At 39.9% G+C, this 25,325-nt stretch overlaps 1 protein-coding gene across 1 annotated transcript in view; it reads right to left on the bottom strand.

The window, feature by feature from the left end:
• Positions 1-25,325, bottom strand: part of LOC145397967 (glutamate receptor ionotropic, delta-2-like) — a 185,287-nt gene that overhangs the window by 45,235 nt on the left and 114,727 nt on the right. Inside the window, exons 4-5 of the mRNA XM_080270942.1 lie at positions 12,871-13,114; positions 12,494-12,643 (exon numbers count right to left, since the gene is read on the bottom strand). Of these exons, the coding sequence (XP_080127068.1) occupies positions 12,494-12,643; positions 12,871-13,114 (394 nt within the window). The remainder of the gene's footprint in view (positions 1-12,493; positions 12,644-12,870; positions 13,115-25,325) is intronic.

The following is a 25,325-nucleotide window of genomic DNA, read 5'->3' as shown; positions in this document are numbered from 1 at the left end:
GGATGCTCGGTATATTCGAGCACCTGCTGAATGCTGGCCCACAGAGCACCAAGACGAGGGAGTGAATACGAGTTCGAACTACCGCCATCTTCTATCGTTCACATTCTCTATGTGGAAGGCATCGTTTTTTATGCATGGTTGTGGAGAATGCGGACTTGTATGCTGAGCTCTCCTCTAGGTACAGGATTACCTCACTGTCATTGGCAAAATTTTTTTCACCTCTATTGTAGGATGCTTTTTATGGTAGGCTAGCTAGAACAGTATTCATTTCCCATCCTACCCTGTTTCAAGGTATACTAGGTGCCTATTATCTATTTCCTGAACCTGCCTTTGCTTTCTCACCTCTGGAGTGATCCCTTCATTCATCCATCTGGAGTGTGAAGTATCACAGAGTGGTTTGAGGCGGCAATCTGAGACTTACGTGTTTTGTGTTTTAACCAGGGTGTCTTGTCTCTTGCTCATCTTTCTCCTTCTTCCCAGTTCCCCTGAGAAGGGTAGGTGGTTACTATGTCTACCCCACCTCATAACCCTCCCTCTCTTTTAGAGGGGAACGGCTCTGACGACCTCATGAGAAGTACACGGACTGACTTGTGGAATGACCACCCGCAGACTAAAGCCATCCCTGTACATAATGTGACATTTACACAGTTACATGCTGCTCGTTCTGCTTCCCTGCTGGAGCAGGTGAATAGGTGAAAAAGAAAATGCTTGTGGAGGTCTTATTAAGACAGCTTGCAACAGCTATATAGTTTTCAGTGTTATGATGTTGAACTGAGGATCTCGTAATCCATGAATTCCAGCAAGGGAGTAACCACTTGCAAGGACTTCACGGTTTTGGATGAGGAAGTTATTGTATGTGAACTTACTAAGCAAGATGTCACCAATGCCAGATGTATTACCAGATTCTCGGAAGGTATAAGGAAGAAGACTGCCACCACTGTCTTGATTTTTGGTGGAGTCACACTCACTTCGAGCATCAAAGTTGAATGTGACATTCATAACGTAAGACCTTATATCCCCAGTCCCTTTCCCTGCTCTAAATATCAGTTTTATGGGCATAGTGAAAAGTCTTGTCAGGCTTCTCAGTCAGTGTGTGGACGGTGTGCAGATCAGGGTCATGATGCTGAACACTGCAAGCCCTATGACCTAGTCTGTAAGTTACTTTCATTGCAAGGGTGCTCACTTAAACTCCTCAAGGAGCTGCCCCATGTGGAAGGAAGAGAAGGAGATCTGCACAGTGAAGGCAACGGAAGGCATACTGTATTACGATGTTATGAAGAAGGTGAGGAAGTTGCATGGGACTCCCAGGCCTAATGTTGTCAATGTATCCAGTCCCGTAATATGCACAGTGGAAACTCAGACTGGCCCTGTTCCCCGCACTCTTGTCACTCACTGTTCCCTCTCGTCTGCATCTCCTGTACATCTCAGTCAGTACAAAAGGCGGTGGCCTGCAGTCCTACCGGACCCAGGTTCAAATCCCCGCTGGGGCAGGGAACAGTTTAAGGATTTGAAATTCACTAAATTAGACTTTACTAATCTATCGTAAGACCCGCCGACATGTCGTAAAAATCCCCCCTCTAATACCATTACACCAGTCCTGTGTGAGACAGCTCTAGCATGTATTCAATATGGACGATGGGTGTTAGTGCCGCAGTGGTGACATATAGAGGTGAATGGCATAAAGGAGTACTACTGGGCCTTAGTGGCAGGCTGTGAAGCCTATGATCAGAGTCGGAAACATTAAAAAAAAAAAAAAAAAAACTGTGGCAAGTCTAATATGATTAACTTGACTACCCGTTCGAAGTAGTCACACCCTTTTGTTCTTCCTGTTCCTGCTCCAACAAGGAAACGAAGAGAAAGCTCTCCCTCCAGGGAGTCTGAGAGCCATGTCATTGATGATAACATGGTTTCCATTAACAAGCACGGGGACAGGTCCCCCCGTACTTGCTTGCATGGTGGCAGGTGGCATGAAAAAACTAAGCACACTGGCCCACCACATAAATCTTAAACCGTAGCATTTACTGTGTTACAGTGAAATTGTAGGACTCTTGGGAATAAATTACTCAATACAGCAAACTTGCTCTCTGTACTCAGGCCAGACATTATTTATTTCCAGGAGCCATATTTGGTGGATCACGCTGATCCTGCAAAATTCAAACACTACAACCATTCATATAGAGGGTAATAATGATAGTCAAAGTGTTCCCATATACACACACACAAATTACGCTCACAAACAGAAGTGGTTCTAAATTCTACTCTGGAAACTGATGTGTGCAAAGTAAACTTTAATAACACGTACCTGACTTTACGCTCTCACTAGTGTCCTCCACATGGACCTATTGACAATGATGCTATAAATTCACTTTTTGAACACCTCCCTGAAAATAAGTTATTTCTGGGTGACTTTAGTGCCCATCACTATCAATGGAGTACCTTGAGGAATGATGGTCGTTGGGAGCAGGTAGCCAACCTATTACTACAGTACATCCTCTGCCTTTTGATCGATTTTACAGCGACTCATGTAGATGATCGTACTGGTATAATCTTCCATCCATGGACTTGTCTCTGCCTTGCCGGGTTCACTTCAACATAACTTGTGGAATGCTTAAGACAACTCCTTGGGAAGTGATCATTTACCCATCTGTCTTTCTTATACAAGCAACATTTTTTTGGACCCTCCACTGCCAAAATTTAAATTTAAGGAAGTGCATTGGTGATTCTTTTCAAGGATTGCCAGTTTTGATATATCTGGGGAGATCATACATGTGTAAGCCCAAAATTAACTAATTTCATATTACATGTGGCTGAAACGCAGCTGAGGCTGCTGTTCCCATGACTTTTCCAATTCATGCCAAGCATACAGCTCACTGGTGGAGAACGGATGTCTGACAAGCATTGAGGAAACTGAACAAAATTTTATTGAATACAAACAAGCAAGGGCTGATGCAAAAAGAATAATTAGAAGGGCTAAACATTACTCCTGGCGATCTTTTTCTCACGGTGAATTGTTTTACCCCACTCAGTAAGGTCTGGTCCATTGTTAAAATATTAAATAGTAAAAGCCATTACAGAAATGTGACCACTCTCCTGGTGGTTAACAACATACATGACTGTCCTCGCCATGAGTTTTTCTCGTGGCAGTAACTCAGTCAATTGCCACCAGCACTGTCAGGATCACAGATGCATGACTGAGCTAAAAATATTGGACTTTGTCACAGACGACGTAGACTACCCGTACAACCAATAGGATATGTTAAATAAATTTCTCCTTGCCAATATGATATGATAGATTAATTCCTTGCCTTGAAATCCCGTAAAGAGATAGTTCTACACCAGATACAATCATTACGGTATGATCCAGCATCTTAAGAAGGACAACCTGATTAAGCTCTCTGCATTGTTCAATGAGATTTAGGCGTTCCGAAGTTATCAGACTTATGACATTTTGCGCACATCATACTGTTACCCAGACAGGCGGGTTGTCATATGAATCCCACTTCATTTTGCCCTATTGTGTTGACTTCTTGTCTATGTAAAGATATGGAATGAATGGGTAATAATGAGCTTCTTTATGTGTTAGAGTCGAAGAAATTGATAAATGGTTGAGTGTGGTTTCATTTAGTGAATTTGGAGCATTTCATTTCGTAGGCATTTGCTAAAAAAGAATTCATGATAGGAGTGTTCTTGAATATACATAAACCAATGGCATGACATGGTGACACGATACACAAATGAAGCTCTGCACTTATGGATTAAGAGATAATATGCTAATTTCTATTTCCAACTTTTTAAAAGGGCATAACTCTATTTCAAACTGCCCCGTAATGTAAATTCAAATTTATTCATTTAAGAAAACAGGGTGCCTCAGGGAAGTGTTCTTAGCCTCACTTCCGTTAGCAGTAGGACCAATGATATTCTGTCATCAGCTCCCATCCCAAAGAATCTTAAATACTTAGGCTACCCTATGCAGACGATTGTGCAATGTGGCGCTTTTCTCGAAATGCATAATTTTCGGCCAGGCTGATTACTTCCACCAATGAACATTACAGTGGGGATATAGGTTTTCCATCCCTAGGTGTGCCGCCGTATTTTTTACCAACCGTAACATACCTGTTTTGAATTTGACTTCGGATAATCAGGCTGTATCTTTTCAAAATTCTTTACAATCTTGGAGCGCACATAATTATTATCACTTAAACTTCTCATTTTGTTAATAATTTGCTTGCTCATTGTGATAAAACATTAAATGTCCTTTCATATCTAGCACGTGATACTCGGGGAGTTGATGGGAAATATTTACTTAGGGTGTACAAGTCCCTTATTAGATCTAAGCTGGACTATGTCTCATAGGTGTATAGGTCGGCTTCTGACACCACATTGGGGAGGTTGAATGTGTTACAAAATAAATGTTTGCTAATTTGTCTTGAAAATCCCTGAGGTGTACACATGTAGCCTGTATAAAAATGTAAGTGAATGTACCATACCTCCCTTTCATATTCGCTAGGACCACCCACTTTTATTGTACAGTGTACGAATGCCAAGAGGAATTCATATGAGCAATGTGGCCTGTACCAATCTGCATCAACACCACCATTTCATGCGGGGGGTGGGTTAGGAAATTGCTGTTCACCTCCATTTACTGACTCAGAAGCTTGGTGTGGACCTCAGTGACTATGACAAGTTGCTTTTTAAAAATAGAACACCTTGGTTACCTCATTACTTCTTTGCTGATGTTTAATTGTTACCAAAAGCGAAGACCAAGATGCTGGAGGCGGAGGTCCACCAATTTCTTCCTAACATCATTGTGTGTCATTGGGTTCCCACCAATTATACACCAATGGCTCCAAGTCAAGTAAATGTGTGGATGCTAGTGAGTTGTTGACTGAATATTTAAGGTTTCAATTGCCGACTGATATACCTGTGTTTAGTTCTGAACTTTTTGCTGTTGATAAAGACATAGTCTATGCTCTAAATTCGGTACATGAATCATTTGTTACATTTTCTCACTCCTAGTCAACCCTTCTGACAGGTGCATCTTGCAATACTGATTCTAATGAGACCCAGGGCCGAATCATTAACAGATCTATTCGTGCAACAAATTTTTCGTGCTGAACTGGGTGCCTGGTCATTGCCGTATCTATGGCAGTGAGTAGACTAACTTGCTTTGCAAAGTCGGCTGTGGAGTTCTAGGAGACTTGGGACGTTCCTCGTGATCTACAGTTGAGTCTCTCGCTCGGAATGAAATCAGTTTATCACATGTGGCAAGGTCAGTGGACCAAACTTATAATTCCAACATGTAAGCAGCTCCATGGTGACTGTGACTGTACTGAGGAGTAGACTGTAGTACCAGTCGAGCAGCGCAGTACTCCAAAGTTGGATGGAAAGCTGATGACAGGGAGAGCTGGAGCTCCCGTTTCATCAGCCCTTGGGACTAGTTCCTGACCATCCACCTTTGCCGAACTTTTTCAGTGTCTCATTAACACAGACAGCAGACCAGCATGCTCTCCAGTACAAGTTTCTCTAACGATCAACACCAAACTACTTGCACATTACACAGTACAATTCCTTTTCAAAATTAAAAAAGAAAAATGCCCTCTCTTGAACACCACCTCTCCTCCTCCAAACCTCACCTCTCCTCCTCCAAACCTCACCTTCTCTTCTTAACTGAGACTCAGTTGTCTGAGACAACTGATAGCAAATCCTTTTCTGTATCCCCCTACTTTGTATATACTCATTTCAAAGCCAAAGGTGGCTGTTGTGTACTTGTATGCAACGACTTATCTTGCTCTCGTGTTCCTGAACTTGATTCTTCTGAATTCTCTACTCTCTGGCTTCGACTTTCCTGTCGTTCTCTGACTAAATATATCTGTGCTGTTTATTTATCCCTTAATTCTATTGACTTTGAAAAAGTCTTTGACTATCTTACGTCTACGATGGAACACATCCTATCCATTTCTGGTATAACGTTACTGTAGAAGTAACCAACGTCACCAATTTTCATCTTATTGCGTCCCTGAACTATTCTAACTAAGACTTACCTTTCAAGCCTAGTTTGAGCTGGGGGAGCAAATTTTGTAAGGGTAGTCATATAGTGGCTTAGGTTAGGCTATCGCTCAGTAGCGGATGAATGTCGCACCATATTGGCTGGTGCAGGCGTGTACTCAGTCTATGTCAGGACCTAGGTTAGGTTAGGTTAGGTTAGGTTAGGTTAAGTTAGTTTGGGTTAGTTTAATGCAAAATAGTGTGTTTTTAATTAATATTGATCTTGATTTTGGGGGATAAACCCTCTTTTGGAAATCTTACTCAAAATTCCAAAAGGGGGATTTTCCCCCAAAAAATGAAGGTCAAAACTATTTAAAACACAATATTTTGCATTGAAAAACATAAAAATAATAATAAAAGAAAACGTTGGTTACTTCTAAAAATTTACCCCATTTCTCCTTGCTCTGAAATCTCCATTCTAGGAGCTTTCAATGTTCACCACCACCTTTGGTGCTCCTCTCCTTTCACTGATCCACCTGGTGAACAAGCTTAATCTTTTTATCCTTAATGACCTAGAGCAGCTTGTACAGCACCCTACCCGTATCCTTGACCAGCTTGGAAAGCTCCAACATACTTGACCTCTTCCTTACAACTAATCCTTCTGCTTACACTATTCTTCTTTTCTCTCTGTTGGGCTCCTCAGATCACAACTTTATTACATTAACCTGTCCTATCGCTCCAGTACGGCCCGTGGACCATCCAAAGAAACGTTGATTGTGGCACTTTGGAGCTGCTGACTGGGAGGCCCTCAGGCAATCCTTCTTTGATTCTTCCTGGAGTGATTATTGCTTCCGTGGCCGGGAGCCATCTGAGTGTGCCTTGCGAATCACAGAGGTTATTCTCTCGGGCACGGAAGCATACAATCCCTTCTCATATCCTTTGAGTAATGCAAGAAAGCCTTGGTTCAATCACGCTTGTTCTAAGGCTGTCCACAACAAGGAGAGGGCCTATAAAAGGCACCAGAGACAACCCATCCCTGAAACACATCTTTTTTATGTTTCTGCCAGGAATCGTGCTAAGTCTGATCTTCGCTCTGCTAAAAATAATTTCATCTGTACTAAATGCTCTCAACTCTCCAATTCTAATTCTTCCCGCTTCTTCTGGTACCTTGCCAAAAAACCTTTATATATATATATATATATATATATATATATATATATATATATATATATATATATATATATATATATATATATATATATATATATATATATATATGTATATATGTATGCAGTATATATACTGTGTGTAAATAATATTTGCAGTGTGACAGATAGCAGAGAAGGCTTGTGAGAAGGACCATAATGTGTTTATGGCATTCATGGATCTGGAAAAAGCATACGACGAAGTGGACAGAGGGGGATTGTGGAAAGTTTTGCGCATGTACGGTGTAGATGGTAAGCTGCTAAGTGCCGTCAAGAGTTTTTATGATGGTAGTAAAACATGTGTAAGGGTTAATGGGCATCTAAGTGAATGGTTCACGATCGGTGTGGGCGTGCGACAAGGTTGTGTGATGTCCCCATGGTTATATATATATATATATATATATATATATATATATATGGATGGGGTGATGAGAGAAGTAAAAACACGAGTAATGGAGAGAGGGATGGCGTTGGTAACATTGTATAACGCGAAAAAAAAAAGAAAAAAAAAAAGAAAGCAAGAATGGCCTTTCCCTAGGCAGCTTTATACGTAGATCACAATAACATCACCCAATTTTGTGTGTGACGCACCAGTTTCTTGTAAATGATCCACCTACAGTATATGTAACACTGTTTACCCCAAGGCACTTTGTGTGCTACGTCACGAATGCTTCCTATCTCGAGTGCGTCTTGATCGTTTTGTGCAAAATTCAAATTTGATTCACATAATCTAATTTTATTTTTTTACACGTGTCATTGATATTAGTTAAGCAATAATGCCTAGAGAATGCAAGAATTCCCCAGACAACTTTTGTTATATATGCGGATCACTGACACTGAAACAATATAAAAGACGCTTGACTCCACACGTGGAGAAACTATATTAGCTGTACTTCAGATGTAAAATTGCTGATCAGGACAAACGATGGGCACCTCATATTTGCTGTGTCAGGTGCAAAAGTTCACTTTCGACGTGGGTCAAAGGCACCGGTCCTGGCCATCTCGGGATTCATTGATATCCGGATCCCACAATGTTACTCATGAACCATGAAGGAAAAGATCATTTTGCCACCTCTCCATATAAAACTTGATGAAACAGTTGCCACAGCTCTGCAGCATCAGAAGCCATGTTTCCAGTACCTAAAGGAGAAATTTCCCAAATTAAGTGATACTAAAATTAAAGAATGCATATTTGTCGGACTTCAGATTCGTCAACTTATGACTGACAAGGATTTTGAATAAATGATGGATGAAACTGAGTTAGCTGCATGGTGTGCATTCAGAGGTGTGTGCAATGGACTGCTGGGAAAGCATAAAGAGGGCCAACACAATATTTAGTGGATGAACTAATCAAGTGTTACAAAGATCTTGGGTGCAACATGTCACTGATGCTTCATTTTTTACATTCTCATCTGTCATTTTTCCTAAAGAATGCAGGGGATGTAAGTGATGAACACGGAGAGAGGTTTCATTAAGATATATCAATAATGGAGAGCAGGTACAAAGGGCAATAGAGTCCAGGCATGCTAGCCGATTTCTGTTGGAATCTGAAACGTGACCAACCAGAGACATCACACAAACGCGGAAGTAAATACTAAAAGTGCAGAAATTCTATAATACTTGTTAAGTGCTTATTTTTAATGGGTATGGAATATTAACAATGATGACATTTCATTCGGCAATGACAAAATAATTCATTTTTTTTGTTTGAATGTATGAATGTTTAGTAGTCATATTATATAACGCGATAGGGGTATAAGGCTATCAGATTCAGCACACTTGAATTGATCATAAAATCCTAAAGAGCAGTGTTTTTTCCTTGACCCTGAGATTTGTTATACAGTGTAAGGAATGGTGATGGATGGAATACCTCAAATTTTTGTATGCTGATGATGCAGTACTGCTCGCAAGTAAAGGACAAGAACTTGGTAGGCTAGTGCAGAATTTTGCTGATGTCTGTGAGCGTCGTGCTTTGAGAGTAAATGTAGAAAAGGGTAAAGTGATGGTTATTGAAAGAGAAGGTGACTCCCAGTGCGATGTTGCAGTGAATGGAGAGAGACTGGAATTGGTGACAGACTTCAAATACCTGGGTACAGTGACAGAAAATATAGGAAAATGCGCAAAAGAAGTGGAAAATAGAGTGACACAAGGAAGAAAAGTAGCTGGTGCAATAAAGGCCTTGATATGAAACAGAGCTTTGAGTGTTACAGCTGCACGAGGCTTACATGAAGGAGTGTTAGTGTCAACTTTAACATATAGATGTTAGACTATGGTGTAGCATGAAAATTAAAAGTCAAAAGGAAGAGCAGTGGAGATGGGACTGCTGAGGAATGTATGTGGAGTACGGAGAATGGATAGGATACGAAGTAATGTGATTCGTGAAAGATTTGGAGTGAGGAAGTCAGTGGACACCAGAATCAAAGAGAGTGTACTGAGATGGTATGGTGATGTGGAGAGAATGGATAACAATACAGTGGTGAAAAAGGTATATCTGAGCGACTCTGAAGGAGGGAGGAGGCGAGGTAGGCCAAGGAGAAGGTGGATGAGTGTGTGAGGAAGAGAGGTTTGAAAGTCGTTGAGGCTAGGGAACTGACAAGAGATCGAGCTGGCTGGATGAATGATGTGAGGAGAAGTGCATGATCATGGATTTGGCACCCCTTTTTAACGTGGCAGCATCCGGATTTACTCAGTCGGATACGTTTATGTGATGAATGTTTTTGACATACCCAATAAAGCCAGGATTCCGAGGGCTTGGTGATGAATGAGTGGAAGCATGGCCCATTGGACTGGGCAAATTTGGGCTGTCTGAACGTTGCTACTCCTCACCTTGCCCTAGGGTGGAAAAGGAGGTCCGGATGATGATGATGATGATGATGATTATATATATATATATATATATATATATATATATATATATATATATATATATATATATATATATATATATATATGGAGCCTCTGTGGTACAGTGGTAGAGTGTCCGTTTCGTACACGGGTGAGCCAGAGTTCACGCCCTGCCAGGGTATTAAACTTTGGGAGTGTTCACCCGGCCACGTACTGCATTGGCGGACACAAAGGGTGCTGTGGTTGAACCAATGTCGCTTAGTTCACATATTACACACACATCCAAAGCCACTCCAACACTATAATTACACTTACAAGCACTTCTGACCCTATATACAATCTCTACCAGACAGCCTAAGCCACTTGGTAGAGATACATTGGCTGTATCGTCCCGACTTCGGTCGGGATAGGCCGGTCCTGCAGTGGATACTCAAACAGCTGATGATGATGATCATGATGATATACTGTATATATATATATATATATATATATATATATATATATATATATATATATATATATATATATATATATATATATATATAGCCCGACGCCCTAATCCCGCAAAGGGTGGCCACAGACAAAACGCCTCCAAGTCACTCTGTCACCCACCATTTGACTCCCCTCCCCCCAACTCACCCCCCCTCCCTCATATACCTCTCAACTCCATCCCTCCACCTCATCCTCGGTCTACCCCTCCCTCTCCCTCCCTCCACCTCACCTACATACACCCTCTTAGTCAGTCTTTCATTCTCCATTCTCTCCACATGTCCAAACCACCTCAGTGTATTTCTCCTAATCTTTTCAACCACATCCACATCTACCCCACAACGTTCCTTCACTTCTTCATTCGTCAACCTGTCCCTCCACGTCACTCCACATGCTCCTCTCAAGTAACTCATTTCCACTGCTCTCACTCTTGACTTGTTCCCCTCTTGCAAGGTCCACGCCTCGCTTCCATACGTCAGGGTAGGGATCACAATACCATCATGCAGTGACTTCTTAACTTCCATACTCACCTCCCTATTTCTCATCACTGCTTTCAGTGTACCAACAACCTTTCTTCCCTGCTGTACCCTTTCACGTACTTCATCCCCCAAAGTTCCATCCTTACTCATCACACTACCCAAGTACTTGAATGCACTCACATTCTCCATATCCTCACCATCCAACCTCACTGCACACTCTGTGACTTCATTCCTCTCAAACACCATAACTTTACTTTTGTTTACATTAACTTTCAGCTTCCTCCTCCTACACACTGTCCCAAATTCATTCACCAAACCTTGCAACTCCCATTCATCTTCACTCAACAATACTGTATCATCAGCAAACAGCAACACCAGAAGCTTCCAAATCCAAAAATAAACTTCACTTTATGACGTAGGCCTTTGGCTGAAGGTCAGTGGCCAAAAAGTAAATAGAGGAAAACAGCGGAAGAGAGAACGTTCCTCGGACGTAGCTCTTCTGATCCCATGTGTTCCTATATGGCATGCCTGAGTTCATCCATCGTCATCTAGAGTCTGACTTCACTGAACATGATTCCATTCTAGAGCCGTGTCATTTACATATTTATTGGCCAGTAAATAGCAGTTCATTATTTGGAATCGAGAGTGGTTAATAGAGCTAAGATCATTAATTCATCCATTCATCATCCAATCCTACGTTGCCCCATGAGAAGTGTACGTGCCCAGGGCGAGGCAAGTTGGTCCTGACATTTAAGATGACAGTGACCAGTCTCAGTCATCCCTGAGTGGCATTACATGAGCAATAAACCCCAACCACCGCTTGGATATAAACCTATACAGGCTCAATCTGATTGCAGCGCCTCTTTTACCGACTAAACCACCAGGCGCCCTAATTTGGTTATATGGCTACCACCCAGCGTAGTAAATGGTTTCCTGGTGTACAGGAAACCATTTGGCATGTCACTCAGTGTAGAGTCACCCACAGGCAGAAGGAAGAGGAAAGAATGAAGGAAAGAAAGACAGAAAAGGATGGAAGGAAAGAAGGATGAAGGAGAGGAAGGGGCAGACACCCAAGAGCAGCACTACATCGAGTGAGTGGATGGTTCATCCTTTCCGAAATTATTAAAATTGTCATGTTCTGTGTGGTGTATATGTACATTTCCTGAGGCAAAAAGTGCATTATAGGACAGATTATTTTTTGACAAAATAAGCCAAGTTCCCACGAGCCTTTGTGTTACATGAACCCTGGTTTCGGTGGGACAGAAGTTCTGTCGCTTCTCTGCTTTAATGTTCGTATTCCAGGATCTTCCACACCTTATGTATTAGTGGAAAAGCAAGTTAAAATAATGCTAATGATGACATCACTAGCATTAATGTTGACCTTGCTAGTGTTGCTGTGAGTGAACTTCCTCGCCAGTTCTATGGCTCATCGAGTGTTTCAAATGCATGAAAAGTATGGTTATAAAGAATGAATCCTGATTAATGACTTACTTGACTTTCCTCTCCGAAGAGACTTCCTTTGTGAATCTCAACTATCTTGGCCATTATTCCAGTCTCCACCAGACGGGTGATGTGGTTGGACAAGATGGCAGTGTAAGGGGTGTTGGGCGGCAAGAAGAATGTCGTATACCCTTTGTACAACTGTAAAGGTACACATTAATGTAATCACGTACTTCTTTATAAACAAGTATGGAAGAATAATCCCATATTAGCTACACCGAAAACTGGCTGAGCTGTTTTAATATCGCAGCTTTCAGAAATAGATTGATTGCATGGAATGTATCGCATGCTGTATAATCCTTCAATTACTATAATATTTTTTGAGAGGGATACAGTAACAACTTACCTGCAAAAGACCGGAAATTTACCTTATCGTTCATGATGTAGGTAGAGCGAGTAACTTTTTTTTTATGCTGGGTGAAGATGAGATAATCAAGAGAGACAATCAAGGCATGAGTACCAGCATGAACCTTACTTAACAGGAATCCATACGGGTCAAGAGTATTAAGATTCTTGTCTAAGAACAGTTTCTTCCCCAAGGTATTCAGAGTAGGGTTGTCGGAGGACTTTAGGGCTTCAGGGACGATTCCTCCGTAGTCAGCCATGCAAGGTCTTGGTGGGAGGTTGCCAGGGAGAAAATATTAAGGAAAGTTAGTCATTTTCATGGAAACAGCGAATGTTTTTAACAGTTCAACATGAGTGCTGTGAATTTGTTTTTAACAGATCATCATTAGTCATGTGAATTGATGGCTTCATAATAACACACAGAGTCCTCAGCATGTAAATAAATAAATAAATAAATGAATAAAAGAAATTTACTTAGGCTTGAACACCACACCTCTTAAGTCCTGTGGCTGTGGTACTAATGTACGCATACACCCTCACAAACTCTGACATATCCTACATGAATTTAAGTTTATCAGTAACCACTTATTTAACCATTCTGCTCTGACGAAGAGAAGAGTCTTTTGTCTGGACAATAAGGAAGAATGAACGAAGAAACACCTTAAAAAACGCCGTCAGTCTTATGAAACAGTGAAACACATCATGTAGACCTTGACTATATACTTACTTAGCTTGTTCAAAAAAACTGTCTGGCCCTTATAAGTTCCAGCAAGTTGCGCTAGTTTAATTTTGCATCAAAGACTATATTACCATAAAGTAACTTTTCACCTGACACATGTCGAAATACCACAGGTAACACTGTGTAAAGTAGATTTCTCTCATAAATGTGTGAAAAGAGGTAAGGACCTAGGAGAAGATGGAATGGTAGCAGACTTAATGAAAGATGCCGGAGAAAAACTTTAAAATCAACTAACCCACTTATTTACTCAATCTTTAAAGAAAAAAAATCCCCCAAATAATGTAATAGTTATTTTGCTTTACAAGAAATGCGACTTAAAATATCTCAGTAACTATCGACCAAGTAGCTTATCAATTATTTACAAATTCTTTACAGAAGTCATTACGAACAGAAAAACAACAAATATGCAAGAAAACTAACTTCATGAGCAGGCAGGATTTCGAAGCAGTTGTTTGACACTGATCACTACACACTGAATCAGCCTCTTGCTCCATAGGTTATCGCTTATTCTTGCTACATGGCCTGCCCACCTCCATTTCTGTTCTTTTATAACTTCTAAAATATCTTTGACTTTAATCTGCTCTCTCACCCAAGTTGATCTTGTTCTGTCTTTTAAAGATATTCCCAACACTGACCTTTTCATTGCTATCTGAGAACGGATTAGTTTATTTTCCATTGATTTTGTCAGTTTCCAGGTCTCACAACCATACGTCATAGCTGGAATTATACATTCGTTTTATACTTTTCGTTTCATACAAACTGGCAAGCTACTTTTCATAATGTGTCTATGTTTACCGAAAGCTTTCCATCCAATTGTAATGCGTCTTTTTATTTCGCTATCATGATCTTTCGTTAATTTTAGTATTTGTCCCAAGTAGTTGTACTCCTCAACTTCTTCAAGAATTTCGTCGCTTATTCCGATGACGCTCTTTGGTGTTTGTAGATTAAACATTAGTTGTACTCCGGTTCATCTTTAGCCCTACTTTCAGACTTTCTCTGTTCAGGTCATTCAACATTTCTTGTAATGCCCCCGCTGTTTCTGAGATTAGGACAGTGTCATCTGCAAATTTTAAATGGTTTAGCTTTTCTCCATCTATGTTCACTCTTTTGTTTTCCCAGTCTAGCTTTCTGAAAATACTTTCTAGGCATGCTGTAAATAACTTTGGTGAAACTGTATCTCCCTGACAAACGCCTTTCTCAATCTTATTTTTTTCCCTGAGTCCTTATGTAATTTAATTGTAGCAGTTCCCTCTTTATATATGCTTTCGAGCAGTTTTACAATGTTCCCATTCACTCCTTGTCCTCACAAAGAATTTATAATTGCTATGTGCTCCACTGAGTCGAGAGCCTTTTCGTAATCAACAAAACCTAAGCACAGTGCTTTATTATATTCTGTAGAGGTCTCAGTTAGCTGAATCATTGTGTGTAGATGATCAATGATCGAATACCCGCTTCGGAATCTTGCCTGTTCACGAGGTTGGTTTTCCTCCAAATTTGTTGTTATTCTATTCGTAAGAACTTTAGTGAAGAGTTTGTAAATGACTGATAATAAGCTAATGGATCGATAGTTACTAAGATCTTTTGAGTCACCTTTTTTGTAAAGTAAAATAACTATTGCATTACACCATGTTTTGGAAATTTTCTTCTGTTTTATCCATTGGGTAAATAAGAGAGCAAGCCTATTTTGTACTTCTACTCCTGCATCCAACAATTAATCTGCTACTATTCCATCGTCTCTCGGAGCCTTCCCTCGTTTCCTATTTTTAAGAGACATATGGAGAGAATGGATAATGAACGATTGGTGAAAAAGATAACTAGATCTGATGTGAGAGGTGTAAGGCTGAGAGGGAGACCACGAATAGGATGGATGGACAGTGTGAAGAGAGCGCTGGATGCGAGAGGGATGTCTGTTGAGCAAGGAAGAGTGGCTGTGCGTGACAGAAATAAATGGAGAGAAATTGTGAATGAATAAGCGATGACGCAGCCCTGAGGGGATATTCTCCCGCATTTGGTCTGATCAGCTAGTCAGGTCAGGTGCGGGTAAGGGGATGGGTCTGTTATGATGTGGCAGGGGTAAACCAGTTCTGCTGTCGGGCCCTGCTGCGGATGTCACTGATTGCATTGCGCAGTTGACCCTTGTGCGGTGTGATGCGGTGAGGATCTGTCCGTTCTCCCCTTTGGGGCTAAGATGCGAATGAATGTGTTTGAATGGATGAGTAAATTGGGAGTGTGTCGTCCTGTCTCGGCTACCTCCCTTTCCTTGGGGGAAGCAGCCTAGGTATATAGATAGATAGATAGATTTACTTCGTCTGGTGTTACCTCAGGTAATTCATTTGTGTCAACTGAAAAGTTAGCTATTGGTACCACTGTCTTTGATGCGTACAGTTCTTTTGTAAAATTCTTCAACTCTCTTCACCATCTTGTCTCTACATTTAATGATTTCACCGTTTTTTTCTTTCAATGATGTCATTTGTTGCTTTCCTAGTGCCATTTTACTTCGAACCTGTTTCAGACTTTTTCCATTTTTAATGGTTTCTTTGATCTGATCCATGTTTCTCTTTCTTTCTTCTTCTCTTTGTCTCTTGTTGATAAGCTTATTTAATTCCGCTCGTTCTGTTTCATGTTTCTTTGTCTTTACCTTCATTTCCTTTCGTTTTTTCATAAGCTCGAGTGTCTTTTCTGAATATTTCTTGGCTTTAGTTGTATTAGGTATTCGTACTACCTCCGCTGCTACTCTTGGCACTTTTGTTAGTCTGTCATTCAGCTCATCAATGTCTCATTCAGCATTACTTAGAGCCTGAAATCTGTTCCTTATTTCCAACTGAAAGACTGCTTTGTTTTCGTTTACTTTAATTGGGCATATCTTTTTCATCTTTAATCATCTTTCTTTTACTTCTGAAACTGAATCTGGCTGTGCAACCCCCCATAATACGATCACTTCCTATATTTACTTTGTTGATAAGTATGACATTTGTGATCGTGTTATTCTTATTTGCTGTAACGAAGTCGATTTCATTCTTTGTTTCTCCATTTGGGCTATATATATATATATATATATATATATATATATATATATATATATATATATATATATATATATATATATATATATATATATATATATTGTGAAAGAATGTGTTCATTATTCTCATGTTAAACATTTCAGCAAAGTTTACCAGCATTTCTCCTCTTTCATTCCTTTCTCCAACTCCAAATTTTCCCATACATGCTTCTCCATTTTCCAACTTCCCAACTTTTGCATTGAAGTCTCCCATTAGCACAGTATATGTGGTCTTTTCTTCTTCCAGAATCTGGGAAATGTCGTCATAGAATGTTTCTATTTCTTCATCTGGGCTTTGAGAAGTTGGTGCATATACTTGTATTACTTTCAGAGTATATTTTTTGCACAGTCTAATGACAACCAGTGCTCCTCTGTCAGATACAACACTGAATTTAACAACGTTGCTTGCAAGATTTCTCTTAATTAGAAATCCTGCACCACTAACTCTTTCATTTTGCCTTCCTTTGTAGTAAAATAAGTTGTTGTTGTCATCGAGCTGAATTACTTTTTCTTTTCTGTGGGTCTCACTCAAACCTACACTATCACAAATAATGTTTTCCAGTTCAGTCATTAGGTTATCAATTTTGTAATCTTCTGCGAGGTTTCTTGCATTGTATGCATTGATCTTCATGGATTTCAATTTGTTTAATATCCCAGAGTCTAACTTGTCAACACAGTGCCTGCTCACTTTCGGTGGCACACTGCCCGTAAACACAGGAGGCAGTGCGGTTGGACCTTCAGTAGATGATGATCCAACAGGATCTCCCGTCAAATGATTTGCAACAGAACTCATGTTTGGTTGGGAGGATTGTGGCAAATAATCTCACCTCCCTGCCACATAGTTTCTGGTGAGATGTAATTTTGTGCCACCTTATTCGTTATATTCTGTGAAGCCCTATATATCTATAGGGGTTCCCATGGTCCACGCCGTCTAAGACGGTACCTTGTATATCTACAAGGCCTTCCCCTATCCACCACCCGGGGACACCCCAGGTAGCAGTGGGTTCCTGCCCCTGGATATATATATATATATATATATATATATATATATATATATAAATATTGTATATATATATATATATATATATATATATATATATATATATATATATATATATATATACAGTATATATATATATATATATATATATATATATATATATATATATATATATATATTGTATATATTGTATATATATTGTTACGGAACAGAGAAAGATAACGTACACTTTAAGTGAGAATACTAAAAATCACTACTGTCCCGTAAGGTTCCAGGTTCAAAACAAAAGAGTTAGGTAAAATTACAAGTTAAAGTTTAATGCTTAAACTAACAACAAAACATTCAGGACTCATAAGGATAATGTAATGGCAAATAAACAGGTTAAATATATGGTTAACTGCAATAGCCTCTATTAACACGAAATTAGCAAGAGTAAATTTATCTAAGTAAGCCCTTATAAAATGAGATACCAGATAATACTCAGTGAATGCCAGATAAATTATTACAGATACAAACTATTATCAAAAATGACTGATATAAAACTCTACATTAATCACAAAGACCTCACTAGGCCTAAGAATCAACCATATGCTACACAATACAAGAAAAAATGCAACAACAGTGATACTCAAATTACACACAGCTGCTAGATGTTTGGAGATTTCTTGAGCACTCACAATAATAATATCTGTACAGGGGAGGACAGAGATGTGAACAAAATGAGGAGCAGATCTAAGTGGCAATGATGCAGAGACTGAGCTCATTATATAGGGGCCAGGAGAGCTTGATACAACTTGTAAGAAGGACGCGCAAATGAAGCCATGGGGACAAAGAGTTGACAATCCCGCTCTAAATAACAGAGAGAACGACTTACTCTACTATAACGGTAGAAAGGGGGGACTGAGGCAGAACACGCTCGTGATCAAACATGCAGCAACTGTGCATTAAAATTACACAAAGGATGATGAAATCATAGGCTATGTAACACCTCCCCACAAAGAAAAAAGAAATTTACAAAGGAAATTTCTTATTACTCTAAAACAATCTGTATATGGCATTACAGACCATGCAAAGGTCTTTCCTAATGTTACAAAACATGAGATCTCCCTAGCACGTTCAGTCATAGGTACTTGCCAGTATCCCTTTAACAAATCAAACTTACTTATGTACCTAGCCTTTCCGATCTTGTCTATGCAATCTTCCACACGAGGGAGAGGGTAAGTGTCTGTTTTGGTTATCTGATTAACACGTCTGTAGTCAATGCAAAGCCGCTGTGACCCACCTGGCTTAGGGACCAGAGTGACAGGAGAACTCCACTCGCACCGACAGGGCTCAATCATCTTGTGGTCCAACAGGTAGCCAAGCTCCTTCTGGATGAGAGGAACTTTCACTGGGTTCACACGGTAAGGAGGCAATTTAATTGGCTTTGCGTCTCCAACATCGACATCATGCATCAACACAGTGGTTCTTCCTGGAATGGCACGGAACACTTGCGGGTACTCCTGCAGTAATGCCGAAAACTCCTGCCTTTCCTTGGGAGGTAGATGAGAAAGCTTAGTCTGGAGATCATTCATGATATCAGGATTCTTCCCCAAACACTCACTCAGGCTCATACTGCACGGGAGAGCTTCACTTGCAGACTCGGGTGGAACAGCTACAGTGCAGACTGGATTATTTTCGTCCCGCCTGTGATATAACTTTAGCATGTTGATGTGACATAGTTGCTTGCTCTTTCTACGATCTGGTGTGGCGATGACATAGTTGACATCACTGAGTTTCTTCTCCACGAAATAAGGGCCAATAAACTTGGCTTGAAGAGGTTGCCCATGAACTGGTAGCAGAATCAAAACCTGATCTCCTGGCTGAAAGTGGCGTAACCTGGACTTCTTGTCATACCAAGTCTTCATCTTCTCCTGAGCAGCTCCTAAATTCTCTCTCGCCAGCTGTAAAGCAGTGGACAGCCGTTCTTTGAACTTCATCACATACTCCAGCAGGTTGACGTCATCTTCCTCTGACAGCCAGCATTCCTTGAGTAACTTAAGGGGTCCTCTTACTTCATGGCCAAACAGTAGTTCAAAAGGTGAGAAGCCCAGTGATTCATTTGGAGATTCTCTTGCAGCAAACACAACGAATGGAAGACCTTTATCCCAGTCTTTCTGATGTTCCAAACAGTATTTCTTGAGCATCGATTTGAGTGTTTGATGATATCTCTCCAACGCTCCTTGGGTCTGGGGATGGTAAGCTGAAGACGTGATCTGGGTGATGCCCAACTCTTTCAGAGACTGCTTGAAAACATTTGACATGAAATTACTTCCCTGGTCTGACTGTACCTCCTTGGGCAGACCAAACTTTGTGAAGAACCCTAGCATTTCCTTAACCACGTTCTTTGCTGAGATGTTTCTAAGTGGAATGGCTTCAGGATAACGAGTAGCCATATCAATCATGGTCAACACATAAGAAAATCCTGAAGAAGTCTTAGGAAGAGGGCCCACAATATCCACCAACACACGGGTGAAAGGCGCCTCAAAAGGGGGAATGGGAACTAGAGGTGCAACCTTTTCGGTCTGATTACACTTCCCCACAACTTGACAGGTGTGACAAGACTTACAATACCAGGAAACATCTCTGAAGATACCTGGCCAGTAGAAGTGTTTCAAAATGCGTGCCACAGTCTTCCGCACTCCAAGGTGTCCTGCCAAACTGGAATCATGAGCCACTCGAATGATATCCTGCCTACAAACACGAGGGATGACAACTTGATGTACAACCTCCCATTCACAGTCGGCTGATGCTGTTGGGGGTCTCCACTTCCTCATAAGTACTCCTGACTTTACATAATAACAAGTAGAAGCACCGGCTGACTCTTCTTCACTGTAAGCAGAGTTAGCTAGACCTTTCAACTCAGGGTCAGCAACCTGCAACTCAACCAACTCTTGACGAGACAAATTATCAACACTACGGGGTACTGCCTCATCTGGTGAGTGGTCCAAATTAGCAAGAAAAGTGTCAGCTAGGATAACATCATCATCATCATTATCCTCTAAATCACCAGTAACTTTAGACTTAGCCCTAGTGACAGCACATGCAGGGAACACATCAGGGACATCACAATCCTGGGACACAACCACTGGCTCACTAGACAACTGAGGAGCTGGACACACTTGACTTCCACCAATATCATTTCCAAGTAAGAAAGTTACACCTGACATTGGGAGTGTCTCAACCAACCCAACCATAACAGAACCATTAACAAAACCAGACTCTAAATTTACTCTGCACAGGGGGACAGAGAAGTAATTATTCCCTACACCTTGTAAGATTACAGTTTCATCAGAGGAATTAACATTAGAGCCTAGAACACTGGTCAGCATAAGGGATTGGCAAGCACCTGTATCACGATATATTTTAACTGATTTCCTGTTATTACTGTCCAGAGGACTGACAAAACCATCAGACAGGAAATTAGCACATGAACTCTTGAGAGTGTCACCCACGTTACTGCTCAAAAGAGGAGCTCCATCATGAGAATTTAAGTTACCCCTCAAAGCAGGTTCAGTTAACTCAGTTAAAGAATTCTGGGAACTCTCAAGAGTGGACACTAGACCAATTGACTGAATATTTAAAGACTCCTTTTTGTTCACACCACGCTGTCTCCTGAAACATCTCTCCGTAGTATGACCAAGCTTACTACAATAAGTACATTTACGTTTCTGAAATCTAGAGGTGAAGCTGGTATTTACTTCCTGAGAAACATCATCCTTATTCTCTTTCCTGTTACCTGTACTCTGAGTAGAGGCAACGTACTTACTCTCAGCTTTCCCTTTTTCTCTAGAATATCTCTTGTGAGTGAGAACATACTCATCAGCTAAAACTGCAGCATCAGACAAATTATCTATTCTTTTCTCATCAAGATATAGGCTTACATCTTTACTAATACACCTTTTGAAATCCTCCAGCAAAATCATCTGCTTAAATTTACCAAAATCAGAATCCACATTCTTAGAATTTAACCACTGCTCTAACAGATCTTCTTTGATTTTTGCATACTCAACATGGGATTGCTTATCTTGCTTGTAAGTTGTCCTAAATTTTACTCTATAGGCTTCAGGAACAAGCTCATAGGCCTTAAGAATCAAGCTCTTAACTACATCATAATTATCAGATTGATCCTGAGGCAAAGATGCATAAGTTACTTGAGCTTTACCGGTGAGAACAGTTTGAAGGAGTACTGGCCAATTCTGTTTGGGCCAATTAAAACCTGTAGCTACCCTCTCAAACAACTGAAAATACTTTGTTAAATCAGATTCATTAAAAGGAGGGACAAGTTTAACATTTTTAGCCACATCAAAATCATCAGAGCTAGATGATCCAGTTCCACCATGTTTCATGCGATACTCATGGTCTGCCTGAATCCTAGCAAGTTCAATTTGTGCCTGAGCCTGTACCTGTGCCTCTTGGATACGAGCATTTGCCTGAAATTCAGCCTCCTTAACACGAGACTCCGCCTCCTTAGCCTTAGCCTCCTGCAGGGCTAGCTGTAACTTAGCTAATTCAATCTGCGTTTGCTCATTTGGAGGAGTTACATTAAACAAGCTTTCATTAATCATGTCAACAGTTTGATCTTTAGAATGATGGGAGCGAACAGCAATTCCCAATTGTTGAGCAACGAGCTTAAGTTCATTCTTTGTTCTGTTTTCTATATCACACACTGTTTGCACATTTGACAAAAAATCTTTGGCTTCATCAAGTGTAGTAATAGTAGACATCATGAATAAGTAACAAGTCACAAAATATCGAGCAATATCCTTATGATAATATCCTGAATATCCTGATAAGAGGTCGCCAAATTTATGTTACGGAACAGAGAAAGATAACGTAGCCTACACTTTAAGTGAGAATACTAAAAATCACTACCGTCCCGTAAGGTTCCAGGTTCAAAACAAAAGAGTTAGGTAAAATTACAAGTTAAAGTTTAATGCTTAAACTAACAACAAAACATTCAGGACTCATAAGGATAATGTAATGGCAAATAAACAGGTTAAATATATGGTTAACTGCAATAGCCTCTATTAACACGAAATTAGCAAGAGTAAATTTATCTAAGTCAGCCCTGATAAAATGAGATACCAGATAATACTCAGTGAATGCCAGATAAATTATTACAGATACAAACTATTATCAAAAATGACTGATATAAAACTCTATATTAATCACAAAGACCTCACTAGGCCTAAGAATCAACCATATGCTACACAATACAAGAAAAAATGCAACAACAGTGATACTCAAATTACACACAGCTGCTAGATGTTTGGAGATTTCTTGAGCACTCACAATAATAATATCTGTACTGGGGAGGACAGAGATGTGAACAAAATGAGGAGCGGATCTAAGTGGCAATGATGCAGAGACTGAGCTCATTATATAGGGGCCAGGAGAGCTTGATACAACTTGTAAGAAGGACGCGCAAATGAAGCCATGGGGACAAAGAGTTGACAATCCCGCTCTAAATAACAGAGAGAACGACTTACTCTACTATAACAGTAGAAAGGGGGGACTGAGGCAGAACACGCTCGTGATCAAACATGCAGCAACTGTGCATTAAAATTACACAAAGGATGATGAAATCATAGGCTATGTAACAAAATATATATATATATATATATATATATATATATATATATATATATATATATATATATATATAAATAATGTAAATATATATATATATATATATTGTGTATATATATATATATATATATATATATATATATATATATATATTGTGTATATATATATATATATATATATATATATATATATATATATATATATATATATATAGATAGATAGATAGATAGATATAGATATAGATATTATATATATAGATATGGATATATATATATATATATATATATATATATATATATATATATATATATATATATATATATATATATATATATATATATATATATATATATATATATATATATATATATATATATATATATATATATATATATATATATATATATATATATATATATATATATATATATATTCACTTAACAAGCTAGGAAATAGCATTAGAATCCTACACTGTTATAGTGCAGTAATAAGCATGATTTTTCAGTGGGTAAACATATTGTCCATGTACACTAGGTGACCAAGTAACTACCTGCACTTATAGGTTTTTCTTTTAGGTAAATAAGTAGCTAAGCTAACTTCTATCCTCAGGTAAACATCATACCAAAGAAACTGTAGTACAAATGTTTTTCGTAAAAGCACTAAAAGTAATAAGTCTTGATAGTAAGTATAAATAAGTAAGATACGGTAGTTTGGGCGGAAAATTTCAAACCCGATGTAGGAATCGCTGACTACCCTCGCCTGGGAACAGTGTATGAGGATTACTCTATGTGGGTAGAGTGGTAAATATGGTTACAGACCAAGTAAAATGAAGTAAAAAATAAATGAGTAATAGAAGCCTTGTTAGCCTTGTTAGGAAGGAAGAAAATTATTAAAGTGGCAGTACAAGACACCCTTTACTCCCCTTCACCCAGAAGGGGACAGCGTTTTGAAACTTTCTATGCTATTGTTTGCAGATCATACTGGATTGGTAAGTGAAGACGAAGAGGAACTGCATGGCTTGGTAAATGACTCTGGGAGAGTGTGTAAGAAACGGAATTTAAAGGTGAATGTAGGGAAGAGTAAAGTCATGGTCCTTGAGAGAAAAATGAAATTACTGAATGTACAGTGAGGTTGGATGATGAAGTGGAAAATGTGGGTGCATTTAAGTACCTGGGTAGTCTGATGCGTACGAATGGAAGTTTGGAGGATGAAGTGCTTGAGAGGGTACAACAAGGAAGAAAATTGGTGGTTCTTTGAAAGCAGTGATAAGAAATAGGGAAGTGAGCATGGAAGTAAAAAAGTCGCTGCATGATAGTATTGCGATACCAACTCTAGCGTATGGACCTTGCTGGAAGGACACAAGAGTGAGAGCAGCGGAAATGAGTTATTTGAGAGGAGCATGTGGAGTTACATGGAGAAACAAACTGACAAATGAGGAAGTGAAGGAGCGTTGTGGTGCAGATCTGGACGTGATAGAAAGCGTTAGGAGAAATACAGTGAGGCGATTTGGCCATCGGGAGAGGATGGAGAGCGAGAGACTAACGAGGGGAATTGGCGAAAGAAATTCCCCGGGCTAGATCTTGATCGATCATATAGCCACCGCTACGTGACAGGAGAGCGCTACCTCTCCCAGAAGGGCAGCTGCCTGGGCGGGGAGCGAGCTGTCAACTCTTCGATCTTGAGTCAGGCGCACTACCACTGAGCCACCCTGCCCTCACTAACGAGGAGAGCGTATGTGAGATGGATGGGGGTAGAGGGAGTGGGAGGCCGAGGATGAGATGGAGGAATGGAGTGGAGAGGTATATGACAGAGGTGGGGGTGAGATGAGGGAGGGCAGTGAAATGGCGGGGGACAGGGCGAAATGGAGGCGATTTGTTTGTGACCACCTGTTACGGGATTAAGGCGTCTAACAATAGATGGATAGACCGAGAAAGGTAGTGGAAGTAGACAAACGAGTATTTCAGGTAGGCTGGTGTATAATGTGGTTGACATACCAAGGAAAAACAGTAACACATCAAGTGGTAATTGTGTGCCACTTAATACCTAG

This window comes from Coenobita brevimanus, chromosome 44 (assembly GCF_032717465.1).
Source record: "Coenobita brevimanus isolate Jiangsu-jjx chromosome 44, ASM3271746v2, whole genome shotgun sequence".
In the NCBI taxonomy this organism is placed as follows: Eukaryota; Metazoa; Arthropoda; class Malacostraca; order Decapoda; family Coenobitidae; genus Coenobita; species Coenobita brevimanus.
Note: the sequence above shows the minus strand (reverse complement) of the source record. Positions and strands in the feature narration are given on the sequence as shown.